Below are 17,454 nucleotides of genomic sequence, written 5' to 3'. Positions count from 1 at the left end.
TAAAGTGTATGGGTGAGCCTTTGGCTTTTGTTCATTTGGATGTATGTGGTCACATGCCCTATCAGTTACCAAGTGGTACAAAGTACTTTGTCACATTCATTGATGATTACGCATATAAGGTTAAGGCTTACCCTATTAAGAAAAAATTTGATGTCTTGTCTACCTTTCAAGGTTGGCTTACTCTTGTTGAGAACCATTTTTCCTTCCTCTCTCTCTCTCTCTCTCTCTCTCTCTCTCTCTCTCTCTCTCTCTCTCTCCTTTCTTTTCCTTCTCTCTCTCTCCTCTTTTTTCTTTATTTTCTTCTTCTCTCTCTTTTCATTCTCTCTTTAAATTGTTTTCTTTTATCTCTCTCTCTTTTAAATTTTATATTGCTTCTCTTTATATATATATATATATCTCTCTCTCTCTCCTTTTTCTTCTTCTTCTCTCTCTCTCTCTCTCTTCCTTTCCCCATCTTTCTTTGATGTTTATTTTAGTTTATTTTCTCTCATCTCATTATTCTCTCTCTCTCTCTCTCTCTCTCTCTCTCTCTCTCTCTCTCTCTCTCTCTCTCTCTCTCTCTCTCTCTCTCTCTCTCTCTCTCTCTCTCTCTCTCTCTCTCTCTCACACACACACACACAAGTTGTGAGCTACATTGTTCTATATAGCTTGGATGATTCTCGAAAGCAAGGAAACTACAAGAAAGGATTGGAAAATACACTTAGCAATTGGTAACACAATGCTAATGATAGTAAATTATCAAATCCATGTAGTTGAAGGTGAAATGCCAATAAATGTGGTGTTGGAGAGCAAGAGAAGGAAGTAAATGGCTTGGTTCTTATACACTCTCCGTTCTCTCCTTCCCATCAAGATCCCTCAAGTAGCTCTCCATATATATCTCTCACACATGGTTGATTGGAAAGCTCTCTATGTAAAGTTGTGAGGTTGTTACGATGACAGAAGTGAAGCCTTAGCTTCATTAATATTGGTCGAAGTGAAGATTGTGTGGCCTATGTGTATATAGCTTTCGACCATCTTATCGCTCGCCTTCATGTTTTGTGTTCTATCAACATGCCCCATCTAGCTTCTAGTGATCTCATTGACATCCATATATGTATATTGTAATTGTCCACATCCTTTGATCATTATTGCCACATCCCTATGGAAAGGCACCTAAAAAAAAGAAGACTTACAAAAACATTTGCATTTATATACTTTACTCCACTTCTTATGACAAACTTAGAATAACGTTTGCATTTCCTTTCATCCCACATATTTTGATGAGCGCCAACAATTCTTATTTAATATAACAAATTATGTTATGAGCAGAATGCTAGGCCATTTCATAGTAGCTTCGCACCATAAAACAGCAAGCGAAGTTATCATGCGGCTCAACAATCTAGTTCTTTTTCTCTCCCCTCTTCTCTCTCTATGTTTCTAATTTTATCTTCTCTCTCCTCTCCTTTTTTCTTTTTTGTCTCTCTTAAATTTTATATTTTCTCTATAATTTTCTATCTCTTTCCCCTCTCTCTCCCTCTCTCTCCTCTTCTTTCTTTTCTCTCTCATCGTATCTTTCTCTCGGTTTTTTGTTATCTATCTCTCCTCATTTTTCTTTTCCTCTCTTTGTCTCTCTCTCTTTTCTCTCTATTTTTTTCTTATTTCTCTATTTTTCTCTTTCCTCTCTCACCCTATTCTCTCTCTCTCTCTCTCTCTCTCTCTCTCTCTCTCTCTCTCTCTCTCTCTCTCTCTCTCTCTCTCTCTCTCTCTCTCTCTCTCTCTCGCGTGAAAAACCATGTCAAAAAAGGTTTAGTTTATAAAAGACTTTTCCCTGTCCTCTTTTTTCCTCTCTTTCTCTTTTCCTCTTTCTTCTTCCTGCTTTTCCTCTCTCTCTCTCTCTCTCTCTCTCTCTCTCTCTCTCTCTCTCTCTCTCTCTCTCTCTCTCTCTCTCTCTCTCTAGTTTTCCTTCTCTCTCCCTCCCCTCTTTTTTCCTTTTCCTCCTTTAAAAATATTTTAAATTATTTAATTAAAAGAGCAAAAAAAGAGAGAAAAGGATATCGAAGTTTAAAGTAAAAATTTTAATCTAATTGAGAGAGAAAGACTTTTGATTTTAAAAGAAGTTTGATTTAATTAAGAAAGGGAGAGGGAAGAGAGAGTGAGCGAGTGAGAGAGGGGAGGGCTAAATTAAAAAAGGGAGCGGGAAGAGAGAGGGAGAGATTACACTTGTAAGAGAGGGGGTTTTAATTAAAAAGGGGAAATTTTCTTCTCTCTGCCTCTCTCCTCTCTTTTCCTTCTCTCTCCCTCTCTTCTTCGTCTTCTTCTTCTCTCTCTCTCTCTCTCTCTCTCTCTCTCTCTCTCTCTCTCTCTCTCTCTCTCTCTCTCTCTCTCTCTCTCTCTCTCTCTCTCTCTCTCTCTCTCTCTCTCTCTCTCTCTCTCTCTCGTGAAAAACCATGTCAAAAAAGGTTTAGTTTATAAAAGACTTTTCCCTGTCCTCTTTTTTCCTCTCTTTCTCTTTTCCTCTTTCTTCTTCCTGCTTTTCCTCTCTCTCTCTCTCTCTCTCTCTCTCTCTCTCTCTCTCTCTCTCTCTCTCTCTCTCTCTCTCTCTCTCTCTCTAGTTTTCCTTCTCTCTCCCTCCCCTCTTTTTTCCTTTTCCTCCTTTAAAAATATTTTAAATTATTTAATTAAAAGAGCAAAAAAAGAGAGAAAAGGATATCGAAGTTTAAAGTAAAAATTTTAATCTAATTGAGAGAGAGAGACTTTTGATTTTAAAAGAAGTTTGATTTAATTAAGAAAGGGAGAGGGAAGAGAGAGTGAGCGAGTGAGAGAGGGGAGGGCTAAATTAAAAAAGGGAGCGGGAAGAGAGAGGGAGAGATTACACTTGTAAGAGAGGGGGTTTTAATTAAAAAGGGGAAATTTTCTTCTCTCTGCCTCTCTCCTCTCTTTTCCTTCTCTCTCCCTCTCTTCTTCGTCTTCTTCTTCTTCTCCTTCTCTCTCTCTCTCTCTCTCTCTCTCTCTCTCTCTCTCTCTCTCTCTCTCTCTCTCTCTCTCTCTCTCTCTCTCTCTCTCTCTCTCTCTCTCTCTCTCTCTCTCTCTCTCTCTCTCTCTCAATTTATAAGGGAAATAATATTTTTAAATAAAAAATATTTAATTAAAAGAGGAGGAAAAAGAGAAAAAAAGATATGGAATATTAAATTAAAAATTTCAATTTAATTAAGAGAGAGAGATGTTTGATTTGAAAGAAAAATATTTAATTAAAAATGGGAGAGAGAGATAGAGAACCTAAACGTGTGAGAGGGGGGATTAGATTAAAAAGAGGATGGGAAAGAGAGAAGGAGAGATTACACATGAGAGAGAGGGGGTTTTAATTAAAAAGTGGAGGTTTGGGAAAAGGGGTAGGTTTAAGAAGCCCTCTGCAGGTTCGGCACTTCCCAAACCTTCTCCCCCCTATCTTCTCTCTTTCTCTCTCCTCTTTTTCCCTTTTTCTTCTTCTTCTTCTTCTTCTTCTTCTTCTTCATCACACACACACACACACACTCTCTCTCTCTCTCTCTCTCTCTCTCTCTCTCTCTCTCTCTCTCTCTCTCTCTCTCTCTCTCTCTCTCTCTCTCTCTCTCTCAAATTTTATATTTCCTCGAATGACCTCAACAACATGATTTAGTGGTCCATCAATAGATTTCCTAAGTGACGCTACATGATACTCCTTAGAATAACATGGGGTTTATCACCTAGACTCTCCGAAGTCCACCTTGTAACAACAAAAGGTTTCGATCATAACCCATAAAGGATCGACCTGAATCTAGGTTCCTAATTCGACACCAAGGTCACCTAATAGCTTATCTAGCATTTATCCTTGAGCCACCTTATTTCAAGTCAGCTTGAACTGAAGCAAATCAAGGTTGCACTTCATTCATAGTGAGTGAGAAACAAGGGGAAGCGATATGCATCAACCCCGCTACCCCTTAAGATATAGTCTCGACTATGATCCCCTAAAACGGCATTGATTGAGAGCTGAGACGATATACTAAGCAGTCAACTATTTCGATCCTTTCCTAATTTCAACATCTTAAAGAAAAACTCTCAACTCACCAAGGCCTGCATCACTCTTCTTGTGAAGAGGATAAGCCCAAACCTTCCTTGTGGCATCATATATAAAAGTGACAAATTGAAATGGTCTACCCAATGAAATTGTGGACACACAAATTATTATGAACCGAATCAAGACATTCTGATATTGTACTACCACTATATCTCTTATGTGACATTTTTGTTCAATTTCCAAAGAGACAATGCTCACAAAAACCAAGATAAAAATATTTAGAGACAGAAGATAAATGCAAACAGCAGGAAACTTTCATTCTAGTGATTGACATGTGCCCTAAATGGTGATGTCATAAAGGAATGAATACTAAGATGGTTATAGAAATGCCTTTGACTTTGGAAGCATATAAATGATACAAAGCACTAAATTTTGGCCCTTGGACCACAATAAGACATCCCTTCCTAATCTTCCACACATGATCACCAAGCATCACTCTATAACCATAATCATTAAGTTGTCTTGTGCTAATCAAACATTTTGTCAAGTTTTGAATATGTTGTACATTCCCCAAGACAAAAGAAGATCCATTTGGTAGTGACAAGTGTATATTCCCAATGTCAACAATGCTACATCCATAGTTATTTCCAAGATAAACACATCCTCGCTTTCCAACGGCATAAGTAGAGAACCAGTCCTTATGTGGGGTAACATGAAACAATACTCCAAAATCGAGAAGCAAGTTTTGAGACATGCCATTATCCATGTAAGCAAGAATGCATCATCCGAAGAGGATACATACAAAACATCACCATTCTCACTAATTTGTGCATTTATATTATTTATATTTGCCTTACTTTTCTCTTCCTTTCGTCATCTATCATTTGCATTTTTTCTCTTTTGCTTGTTTTTTTACTTGAACTGGTCCTTTTTCATGTCCCTTCTTGTTACATTAGAAGCATTCCACATCCTTTTTGCTATGCAACTTGCTTCTTGACTTACCTCTCCTATGAGAGTTTTTCTTGGCATTTGAAATTCCTCTTACCATAAGTACATTGGAACTCTTTGAATTTGCATTTTTTTTTCTATTTGCCTTCTCAATGAAAAGACTTCTCTCAATATTCACTCGTAAGACCACTTGCGGATGTAGACTTACTATAACAAATCTAAAAGTGTCCCAACTCTGATGCAACGTGACTAACAAGAACATAGCCTTCATTGAATCATGAAATACAATCTTCTAAGATGTCAATTGGTTGAAAATAGTGTTGAACTCATTGAGCTTATTAGACCTCAAATCCCCCCCCCCCCCCCCCATGCAAAGATCAATGAGTTTTTTCAACTAATAAACCTGTAAGGCTGCACTTTCTCATATAGGTCACTATGCTTTTTCCATACACTATTGTAAGACCATTTGCATATGCAAAAACTTGAAAGTTTCCAACTCTTAAGCAAGTTGAATAATAAAAACATATTCTTCATTAAATCATAAAATATGATTTTCTGAGATGTTAATTGGTTGAAAATAGTGCTAAACTCATTGAGCTGATTAGACATTGAAGCCCCCTCCTCCAAGAGATCAATGAGTTTTTTCAACCAATAAGCCTACACAAGGCTATACTTCCTTTCTCATACAAGTCAACATGCTTTTTTTCCATAGACCATATGCACCCATCATGCTTTCACATTAAAATACATAGACTTTGCAAGTGCTAACATAATAGTGGAGCATGCTACCTCATCTAATTCCTCTCATACATCTAGATACATGTCCTATGCTTAATCCCATTACATTTGATTGGCTTCACTTGCTTCTTTTGGACCAATGTATTATTGATTCAATCTTTCTAGTATGAAAAGTTCATGCCATCAAGATTTTGTGGGAGCTCTCACTCACAACCAAGACCCACAGACCGCTTATTGTTTCAAGCGTTTCAAGCCAAGTACAATGGCTACCTCTCACATAGCCGTGCACACTCTCACACCTACGAGTGTAGTGAGCTTACCTTCATGCCTGATTGAGTTGCCTCCTCCTATAAGCTCTCTAGTAGCTCCAAGATCTAAGGTGCAAGCTCAAGCAAGCTTGATCCTCAAGCTCCAAGCTCCAAGCTCAATTGCCATGCATGAGACAAGAGAAGAGAAGAGAAGAGAAGAGAAGAGAAGAGAAAGAGGGGAGAAGATGGAGAGCTTCTCCACCACATTCATAGGACTAACCCATCGATGGTTCCATCCTCCTACTTTCCTTTAGAACGTGTTTTAGCTATCTAATTATCCTAACACTTTTACATTCGACATGCAAAGACAAGTTTCTTAATTAACAATTAAACATTGGTTCCTTCACGTAAATTATGGTCACAGACACAAAGACAATGTCAAACAATCCTTTGAAAGCAGTTACAAAATGATATATTTATCCTACTCCTTCTCCAAGGTGCAATACCAACCTGACATTCTATCCCTTAATCTCTTACTCTATCCAAATCTCAAGAGCACAATCCATCAATCTATCTTTATCTAGCATTAGGGCCTTTCAAGAAGTCCATCCTTGGCCCATAAGGGTTAGGCTAGTCCTCAATAGACTGAAGGGATTTATGGTCAAAGTCCCCCTCTAGCACCCTTATCATCTCCTAGCCTAGCATCCTCCTTACAGAGAGACCTCTCGCATTTGGGGTAGCTTCTAGCCTCCAACGCAGTCAAACCAGTCCCTTGGTGAATGGCTCCCACCACTAACCTTGGGGAAGGTTTAGTGCATAACCATAAAACTACCAATCGGATACAAGAACTTTTTTACAAAATACAACCAAGCCAATTGGCCTATCATTAACAGTTAGGAAAACATTCCTTTTCCATGACATCAACCAATGCAAAATAATAATCTACTAAATAATAATATGCTTGAAATATTTGTATTACAGCATACAACTTTCCAATGAAGAAATAACCCCAAACTGTACATAATTTTCAAGACTTGCATATAGACATGAAGCATACATTATAATTGACTATCAAAAACTCACTATCCTGAATATCACACATCACAAGTTTCCTAGACAAAGGAATAATCATAGATGGCATGTAATGTTTAGGACTTCCATTTAGACATAAAACATACGTCATAATCAACTACACGATCACCCTATCCCAAATGTTACATATCACAGCTTTCTTGAATGGAGCATGAGCAAACATCAAATTTTCAAGATTGTCACATAGACACGTAGCATACATCCCGATTAATTGCAAGAACACACTATCCTAAATATTATAGGTCACATGTTTTCTGAATGAAGAACAATAGCAAGCAGCATCACATTTTTAGGATTGTCAAATAGACAAGTAGCATACATCATGATCAACTACAAGAATACACTACCTTGAACATTGCAGGTCACATACTTCCTAAATGAAGAAACAATAGCGTATGGCATCAAATTTTCAAGATTGTCAAATGGAAAAGTAGCATGCATCTTATCAACTATAGGAACACGCTATCTTAAATATTGCACGTCACATGCTTCTTGAATGAAGAAATAGTACTATATGACATCAACTTTTTTGGAAACAAAGAGAGTTTTTGGTTAATTTAAAAACTCTACTAGTGGACCATTGTGAAGGATTTTCATTTTGTACAAAGCATAGATTTGAAAATATGCCTACTTGATCCATACGATACAACTTATAAAGGATCAAATTGATGCACATTTTATTTTGTTTGCCTAAGACTAACATTGTCTACTATTTCTAAATTGATATGATTTCTTTAAATTAATATTGTATTCCACCACTAAATCAAGTTTGATTCATAAGCTAACCATCCTTTAGAACCATAAAACAATTAGCTTCTACAACTAAGCTACAACTTATAGGGATTAGGGAAACCTAGATGTGTAGGGTGGGAACTTGATAAAATCTTGCTTAGATGGTAAAAGAAATCTTCTTCTTCTCTATCTTTCTCTCTTTATCTCTCTCCTCTTATCTTCTTTTTCTTCATCTCTTATATTCTCCCTCTCTACCTCTTATCTTCTCTTTCTCTCATAGGCAACATATCAATGTTGTCCTTCCTCCAGTCTTCCAAAAGTAGCATACCAAGCTATCATTACCTCCCTAAGGCTTATGAGCCTAGCCTTTATATAGGCTAAGGGGGATACCCTCCCCCCCCTCTCTCTCTTCTATCCACATCCCCTGCTCGTCAAGTCAACAGCATGGTGGTCCACGTGTTCATGTTCAAGGCATCAGTGTGATGATGCTAGTCATCATGGCGATGATGAGACGATGGAAGGTTTGATGTGGCTAGTGGTGATGAGACAATGGGATCTCGCGATATAAGGTTAAAAATTTTTAAATGTTGAAATTTCTTCCTTTTTTTCTCTTTGAAACTTTCAATACCCATACTAAGGGGACCTAGGCTTGCCAATCATAGAGCAACTTGCTAACAAATTAGCAAATAAATGGATTGCCATAAGCATCCTTCTACCACCAAAAGACTAGGTGGTGTTATGCCACATACATGTTAAAAACTCCATGGTTAGAGAGTATCCTAAATGGAAGCACCTCTCAAATTGCAACCTTTGTGCAAGTGCATCTCTCAGAAAGGTCAGCCTTTATCAAAACATGGATGGGCTTCTTGGCAAAAATACAAGAACAAAATCACATTTATAGACAAATAAATTGCTCTCTCCAATGGGCTACATTTGACTCAATTTGGTTTTATGGTGTGCCATTACTCCCCCTACCCCCCGCCCCCCCCCCCCCCCCCACCAATTGAATCTTGGCTATAAAATATACAAAAAGGATATTCAAATATAGGAAGACATTTGGGACTACCAAACTAAACAATGGAAGGAGCCAATCAAAATCAAATGACTCTAGAAGAATCTACCCTAGTATAAGCCAAGATGGATCAATGGAATCTATGTCTCTCAAGAGTCATTCAACTTAAGAATAAATTCAATCACAAGGCCTTCACCTGGAAAAACAATAAATCTCTTCTTCCTCTGACTAACTTAGAATCCAAAAACCACAAGCTAATCAACAAACTAAATGTTTGATGGCATTAAAATTAAAACAAACATCAATGGGAATACAAACTGTCCCCCACATTCCAACTCTTGACTATTCTGGTTGATAATTCACAAGAGCATTTGGGCTAGGCAAAGGACCCTTGAAAGTTGCAAAGGAGAGGAAAATTGCCCAAGATGCAAAGTAGAGTTGGAATCTATTACTCATCTCTTCTACACGACATGTACAATAAGGAGATTCTTGGCTTTTTGCAATCTGTCTCATGTTGCTTACACGCCAAATGATAGACGCTCACTTTATAAGCTTGAACCAATTAAAACACTTAAATGGTTTAAGTGTTTGCAATTCTTTACACACTGAAGAGGGCATACCCTCTTGTTTACCTACTAAATAGGTGAGCTTCCTGCCCACTTTTGGACGGGGTGTCTCCCATGCCCACTTTTGTAAAGTGATGAAGAAGGGTGCACTTTTTGTATTTATAACCAATAAAAAAAATCAATTTACTAGTCTTTACTTTTATGCAAATTGTGTCTATTTGGTGTGTAAAGATACTACACTCGTGTCTACACCTAGTTTCAAAAAGTGCATGCCCACACTCTAGGATTGTCCGTCACTTGATGTGTTACCAACCTCGTCGAGGACTTTTACCCTCATGCTATTACATCGAAAGTACTCTTGCTTGGAGATTCTAATAGCCTCGTACTCTCTTTTGGGCTTTTCATATGAGCCCACTTCACATGGATTGTTTGGAGTCAATGTAACAATGTTATTTTCAAAAGTTACTATTCTTGCTCTATCTCTTTCACCAAAACGTGAATTTGTTTCGCAATTATGTGCCAACCATTAGGAACTTGTAGTTCAATCAAAAGCCCAAATCAAAAAGAGAAATGGCCAACTTGAACACCAAGATACAATTGCAAAAGCGTGAAGGAGCTCCTACACAAAATTGAAATGGCCTACCTAAAAATGAAATGGCCTTGTATCGTTTTGTAATAATGACTCCACAAATCTACTCGAAATGTAAAGCTCCTTGTGACTAATCCTGTTGCAATGTCTTTCGTGACAGCAAGAATTTCACCCTTTTGGTGAACCCATTCGTCTTTACATCCAATTTTTGGCTACTCGATATACATAATATACCCATTTTTTAAAGCACCTTAATACAATATTACAGCCTTTTTTAAAAAAAAATAGGTTAAACTAGCAAAGCTTCTTCGCTGTCGGATCAGCAAAATTCATACGTCAATAGACGCTACTCTCTCTCTCTCTCTCTCGCGTGCGCGCGCGGGCGCGGGCGCATGCAAAAATCAACTCAAGATAGAGATGAAAGGCGTGTACTTAAGAGTTCTCAGACAGAAAAGTTATTACGGGGCCGAAAATGATACACCACGGAATGGAAAAGGTGAGGGACGATATGTACGATGCATTTGGTGTTTTCCGATTTTGTCGAGTGATGGTAAGAGAGAAGAGAAGAGAGCGGATATGGTTTGGTGTGTAGCCTACGTGTTGAGGAGGAGGAGGAGGAGGAGGAGGAGGAGGCTGATGGTGGTGGTGGTGGTGGTCGCGGCGGCGGCTGCCGTGGTCGATGATGATGTTCGTGAATTGGTGTGATTTCATTTGTTTTCTCCTCTTCCGTTTTGTAGGTTGGTCAGTTCTTGGTCCTCATGATGGTGATGGTGCCGTTGCCTTGGGTGTGGATCTTGGTGAGCGCCAGCACTGACTTGGGGTGGCCGCCGCCGCTGCTGGTGCCAGGTGGCAGGTGGTGATTGGGGGGAGGCGAGCTGCCCGCCGAGAGGCTGCGGCGGCGGGGCCGGTTGATGCGCTGGTTGATATCGTGGAGGGTGACGTCGCCCTGCATCCCGCTCGGCTTCAGCACCGCGAATGGGTAGGCCGCCAGGAGCTTGTTGGTGTTGTCCGCCTGCCTCCTCCCTCCTCCTCCTTTTCGTCACCCACACACAAACAAATCCAATCAAATCAAACCGAATAGAATCCTCTACGTTGAAAACTGCATAAGATATTTACATCTCTAACAACAGAAATACATAAATTGCCAAAAGTTCCATCTCCGCAAACCCTTTTTTTCACGGCGTTCTAGTAAAAAACCGAATGTAAGATATTTGTATCTCTAAAGGAGAAATAAATATATTTCCATCTCTAAACGACGAAATCTCCAAAAACGAAACCTTTATCTATCCCCTACCCTCGCCCAAAACAATCACAACGTTCACAATCTGCAATGCCCTAGGTATGCATTCCCACTCGAGACCCACCTATTACATCTAACATGTGTACATTGCTCTAATAATTAGCATTTCCCAGCCAGCAACTTGAGATGGATCATTTGCCTTGAGATGCATGTTCTAAATCTCAGAGCGGAATCATTCACGCAGTGTACGAGGAATCAATTTCATGCATAGAAGGTTCCCTTCAAACTCCTCCAAACATGCACTTGCCCTTGACTTTAAATGAACTAAAGATGCACATCACACAATAAAAAGCTCATCTTATCTCAATACTTTAGAATCACCTTCACCTAGCACTTGTGTACTTTGTCATTACCACAATAATTGAATGACATGCACTTACTATGTTTGGTTACCCAAGCATGTGGGAGACATGCACTTGTGTATCCAAACATTCTTCCAAGGAAAGGCAGCATAAAGAAACTCCTAAAACTTTCAAGCATGCAGTTTGGTTATCCCAGCATGTGGGAGGCAATACACTTGTGTATGGAACTCTACTTCCAAAGAAAGGAGATATAAACAAACTCATTCTACAAACTTCTAAGCATGCCAACATAGGATGGTAGGGACAAGATGTCCATGGTACACCTCAACTCTCCCAAACATGAGCAACCAAATCATTTTCCATTGTGTAGTGCTTTCACAAAAAAAGCATGTGTTTGACAATTAGAGCTATTAGTAAAAGAGTTTGGGCACAAATGGGGTCAAAAGCTTACACATTAAAGTTCAAATGCACATCATAGAACCCTAGTTCATATCTAGTGCAACAATAGTACTTTCTGACATTAAATTAATGTCATTTGATTGGATGGAAATGCAAACATATATGTGCACACAGATAGTGGATATATCTCTGTATGCGACGTGCCCAAAGAACATCTACTCAATGAACTTCAAAGAGCAATGTGCAAAGATCATCAAGAATATTGAGAATAGCCACAACTTCATGTATCATAATAGATAAAAGGGAACAAGAAAGAGGGGAGGTATGAGCTCATCCACATAAAGGAACAAAAATCCTTGACAATATTACCATATGTCGCAAGGAGAGGGGAGATAAGGGTTTGTTCACATAGAAAAACATTCCATGTATCTCCCCCTCTAGTCTTTCTACTCCAAGTTGACAAATATGAAGTGATAAAGTGATCATTGATGTTGCTAGTCATCTCAATTTAAGAAAATCTTTATTCTTCTTTCTAAAATATGTTTAAGGGAGCTTTTTATCTTTGTTTGCATGGTCTAATGTATATGAAAAAGATCGTGTGAATATTGCTATCTAGCCTCTCTAGCATTTTGAAATGGATTATAACTAAAATGTGAGCCTGTCTCATTGTATTATATACCTCTGAAGTGTCTAAAGAATCGCTAGTAGAACACACACACACACACTCTCTCTCTCTCTCTCTCTCTCTCTCTCTCAAATGGTTTGACACTAAAATGTGAGATGATCTCTTTGTTTTATACACCTTCGAGGTGTCTAAAGGGTCGCAAATCTCTCTCTCTTTCTCTCTCAACTAGAACCAATCTTTTATTCTATATGCCTTTGACACATCTAAAACGATGTTAGTACAACTTTCTTTCTTTCTTTGTCTTGGCGTTGTGACTAATTCACTAGCCTTCCTACCCATGGACACGTGTTCCTATCTCATTTAATCCCTAATCATCATGGTTGGATATGCTTTAAGGCATCAAGGTTTGTTCCCACCAATCTCCCCTTTCTCTCTCTCTCTCTCTCTCGGTCGGGAGTCAGGACTCGGAAAGCCCAAGTTTTAGGGCCTATTTCTCTTTTTCTATCTACAGATCTACAAAGTCCAAGTACAAGTCCGTCTTTGTCCACAGTCAAAAAAAAGAGCCCTGAAGGAGGTGGCGATCTCGAGAAAAGAAACACGCGATTTAAGACCCATCATAAAAAAGTGACATGACAGAAAAATTCATGCCCAGCCTTTTGACATTCCAGTATACCCAGGCTTTTGCAGAAGAAGACACCCAATAAGCATTTACAAACAACAAACACAAAACGACAGAAAAAAGCAATACCCATGAAACATCTCTGATGGGCGACCTTGCTATATATATCTGTCAAGCTGTACACATATGTGTATATTATGTATATATAAATATATATATGTGTGTGTGTGTGTGTGTGTGTGTGTGTGCATATACATATTGGCATTTCAAACATTACATATTTCTAGTTTCACTCCGAAGCAAAGTGCAATGCTGGGTAGCCTTACGAGTAGTTCTGGTGACAGCATGCCATCAAACCAAGACTCATTCACATCTGGGCAAAATCATTGATGTTTGGCGCTATACATGCATGCATACACACATACATACATACATGCATGCATGCATGCAAGCATGGATGCGTACAAGAAAAAACCTGGCAAATCGTGGCCCTTCCCTTCCACTAGTCCCAGAGGGCCACCCAGGCCAGAGAGGTTGCTTCCACTTGCCAGTTTTTCTATAGCTCACGTCTTTCCCAATTTTAAACATAAGCCTATGATCTAAAGACATGGTAATGTACCAGAAAGTGCTGTCATTGGGATCTCAAATGGAGCTGTGCTTCCTCCATTGTTGCCAACTTTAAAGTCTACTTTTTAGGACACCAGAGTAGAAAAGGAAAAGTAGCAAACTATATTAGGCAAAGTGGATAATTTTTTATGATATGAAAATCAAAGTGAGCTTTAGAAAACCACCCAAAGGCTTAAAAAGAAGGGAGGAGTCACATGCATGCAGTCTTTACTCACCTGGTATGCCATTGCTTGAGGGAGACTCCATGTTCCTGTAAGCCACCCCACATAAGAGAATCATTTCTTCCCATGGAAAGATTGACAAATGTGTCAAACAGTTAAGAAAAGTCCAAGTTTTCCAATTCACCACTATTTGTAATACTGACAGCCATGATTTAAGTTCCTGTGCTAGCTTACATCTGATGTTGGCCTTCCCTTTCTGCAGCAGTGCACCTTTCTTCCCACCTCCTTGGATATGCCTCAGCCTCTCCCATGGATAACTGCTCATTCGTGTCATCTATCGAGCTCATTGAGCCATCTGCACAATACATGAACACCCTTAAATGGCAGTGCTGGCATCCCTTAATTGGCTCCATTGCATCCACAGTAAGACCCTTCTTATTATTCCCCAATTGATCCACATTGGGTACTTCCAATGGATTTCCATAACTCAGATCATCTTCATGTCAAATTCAGACTCCATAAAGTAAAACCCTGGCATCACAGTGTAATGGCCCTTAACCGGCCATTAACATACCTAAATACCCACTTCATCAAGATAACCATGGCCAAGTTAGAGTCCTGTAGCTCCTCAAGTCTACGTACCATCTATCATATGCCACATCGAATTGCCTCCTTTTTGGTCATGCATCGGCAGATCAGCGTATTCAGAGACATAGGAATCACCATAACACTGTAAGAAAAGTCACAGTCAAAGCCAAAGCATACAAAACATAAACACAACTTGTTGATTGGGAGAAGAATAGCCAAGTGAGAGAAGCGTACATCCAGAGGATCAGATGCCAGCTCCACTGATTCTGCCTGTTCACACGGGAATTGCAGCATGCGGCGACGCTTCAGACACGGGCTGTCTTCTCTCATCATACAGTCCTCTGAAGAGCAACTTGGCTCAGCTGTAGAATGAGACCCCAAAAGGTTTTGTTCAGAAGAAGACACCAGAAACAAAGGCAGTATGTGTGAATCAAGAAGGAAATCGTTATGTGTTACTGCATAGCCAGTCATCTGAATAAACCACTGGAATTGAATTGATTATATAAGGGACCTAACCACTGGAATTGAATGTAAGGGACCTTTGGGAAGGGAGAGATCGTGGATGCGCGAGTGCTTGAACTCTGAGGTGGGGGTGGACTCAAATAGCTGCGTTAGCCCTGGCTCACTCTGGGTGAGGTCCTCCCACAATGTATGTGAGGTTGCTGCAACAAAAAAAAAAGCACAGTAATCAGACACGAGAGAGGACGTCATTCGGCATGGATCGTTGCCTTATGACACGCGCGCGCGCGCACACACAGAAATAGAGCCAGAGACTAGATCAATGCACAAGATTGCGATCGAACGAACAAACGAGAAGAGGGTTTATCACCGAAAGAGAGGTCTGAGTCATTGAGATCTGCCAGCACTTCATCATGCCACTCCCAAGGCACCATGCTAGCTTCTGTGCTTTCCATAAGAAAGGTAGGTGCAAGAAAGAAAACACTTCAAAAAACTCAAAGGTTGGTCGTGTCTTCTTGTCCGCTGGCTGTCTGTGGGTAGAGGAATGATGAAAGGGATTGTGTTCAAGGAGAGGGAATTCCCAAACCTGAGAGGAAGACAAGGGAGAGAAGCAGAGAGAGAGAGCAGGTATGTACTAGTCGAGCAGAGTCTCGATAATTCTTTTGAGGGGGCTGTCAACAATACTTGGTCTCGAGAAGAGAGAAGCGCAGGGAGTCTAGAGAGAGAGAGAGAGAGAGGAGAGAGAGCTCTATCGAACCACTAAAAACCAGAGGAGAGAGAGGCTAGAAGAGAGAGAAGGAAAGAAAAGGGGGGAAGCAATGATGAGCAAAAGAACCAGCTGAGGAGTGGAAGAGAGAGATGGAAGAGACACAGACAGAGAGAGAGAGAGAGAGAGAGAGAGAAGAGGGGAGATAGGCCGAGGCAATGTGGGTGGGGTGCTTTCCCCTGACACAGAATGATGAGTGAAGAGAGAGAGAGAGGAGGGGTTTGCTTCCTTGTGAAGTGTTATGTTGTTGTTGCTGCTTGGAAACCCGAGCAAATTTGGCTGCCTTTTGGCCTCTGTCACCACCGGGCCCCCAAATTTGGCCCCCTCCCCCTACCTTGTCACAAACCACCAAATCTCCCCCCAAATTTGGTCGCCCCATCCATCCACGTCTCATTGGCTATACGAACTCGAGATGCTCACCCCCTTTACATGATGGGTCTTGCAATGACCTCAATTCAATGCTTTCCCCAACTAAGAAGATCGAAGCTTCATGTGTCAAACCCCACTGACTTTGTAAGAGAGAAAATATGAGTTTTGTCTAATGGAGACGGTAGCATTAGAAGGGAATAAATATTTACATCACCCATATATGGTTTAAAAAGGGCAACTTATACATCTTAGCATTCTAGAAAGTCTCCACAACAATTTACTAACCATTCTATAAGAGGGGTCATTTCTCCCATCACCTTGAGGAAAATATATGTTTCGGTCAAAATCCAAGTAGTATGAGTTGCTAGCACCCATCCAACTACTATAATCCCTAACATCCCATTAGAGTTCTTGGTCTTACTAAAAGCCAAATCATTCTAAAACAGGGAGATGGATCGAACAACAAGCATTGTGATAGTTGCCCAACAAACCTTCACAATGTGTTGATTAAAATTCCCTCTATCCTCGAGTAGCATCCATTTCCAACCCACCACATGATTTAAGCCAACCTTTTCCAACAACATATATATGTTCATCCCCAAGCTTATTGCATGGCATAAGACACCATGCCCTCTTAAGCCTCTTGTTCCTTGTTTTCAAGATACCTTGAAATGGCTCCATCTCCTTCCATGGCTCCAATGTTTTCATGACCCATCACATATTTGGCTCTTGAAAATCTGCTCTTTAGTTTCCCATCCTAGTTCCTCCAAAAATTGAGCAAATTGTTAGTACCAACAATAGAAGTTGTAGGTCAAGGATCTTTGAGCTTACTCAAAACTCATTGCAACCATTCCTCTTCCTTAACTTTCACGCCAAAAAGAACAACCACTTGGTGAAAGGTCCGAAAAGAGCCTCTACATTAGCATCAGACACCTTTACAATATAACGTTTTACAAGGTCATCTGGAACAAAACCATCCATATGAGCCACATCATTGAACCACATGCTAAGATAAAGAGAGAAAACACATTTTCCATGAGGGGCTCCATGTTGACTAAGTTGAGAAATCGTCTCTTTCTAAGCTTATACTTCATCGCTAATGAGATCCATAATTGGAGATCTCCTCCCCTAAATATTGTAATAAGAAAGAGATACAAATTCAAGGTCACTTGGACTGAACATAAAATGCAAGCATCTAAAATACTACAAGAGCTAATTACCTCTCCTCCCCACTACAATAGTATTTGCACAAGCTGATTTAACCCATACCACCTTGTGTACTCCCTCTCTGGCTTGATTGCC

The 17,454-nt window shown here is 39.8% G+C and overlaps 1 protein-coding gene across 2 annotated transcripts; it reads right to left on the bottom strand.

The window, feature by feature from the left end:
* Positions 1-10,351: 10,351 nt before the first annotated feature.
* Positions 10,352-15,984, bottom strand: LOC148036837 (uncharacterized). 2 transcript variants are annotated; one of them, XM_087675732.1, is made up of 8 exons: positions 15,388-15,984; positions 15,098-15,220; positions 14,793-14,920; positions 14,613-14,700; positions 14,205-14,325; positions 14,025-14,059; positions 13,802-13,867; positions 10,352-10,969 (listed from the first exon to the last, which is right to left on the bottom strand). In XM_087675732.1, exons 1-8 carry the CDS (start codon positions 15,470-15,472, stop codon positions 10,680-10,682), a joined length of 936 nt encoding a protein of 311 aa, XP_087531858.1. In that variant the 5' UTR covers positions 15,473-15,984; the 3' UTR covers positions 10,352-10,679. The 2 variants fall into 2 exon arrangements, with proteins under 2 accessions (XP_087531858.1, XP_087531860.1); XM_087675734.1 differs by lacking the exon at positions 13,802-13,867 and having other exon boundaries at positions 15,388-15,980.
* Positions 15,985-17,454: the final 1,470 nt, after the last annotated feature.

This window comes from Lygodium microphyllum, chromosome 4 (genome assembly GCF_053477565.2).
Source record: "Lygodium microphyllum isolate KBCC chromosome 4, Lygodium_microphyllum_v1.1.10, whole genome shotgun sequence".
Classification (NCBI taxonomy): domain Eukaryota; kingdom Viridiplantae; phylum Streptophyta; class Polypodiopsida; order Schizaeales; family Lygodiaceae; genus Lygodium; species Lygodium microphyllum.
This window is presented reverse-complemented; position numbering and strand designations above follow the sequence as displayed.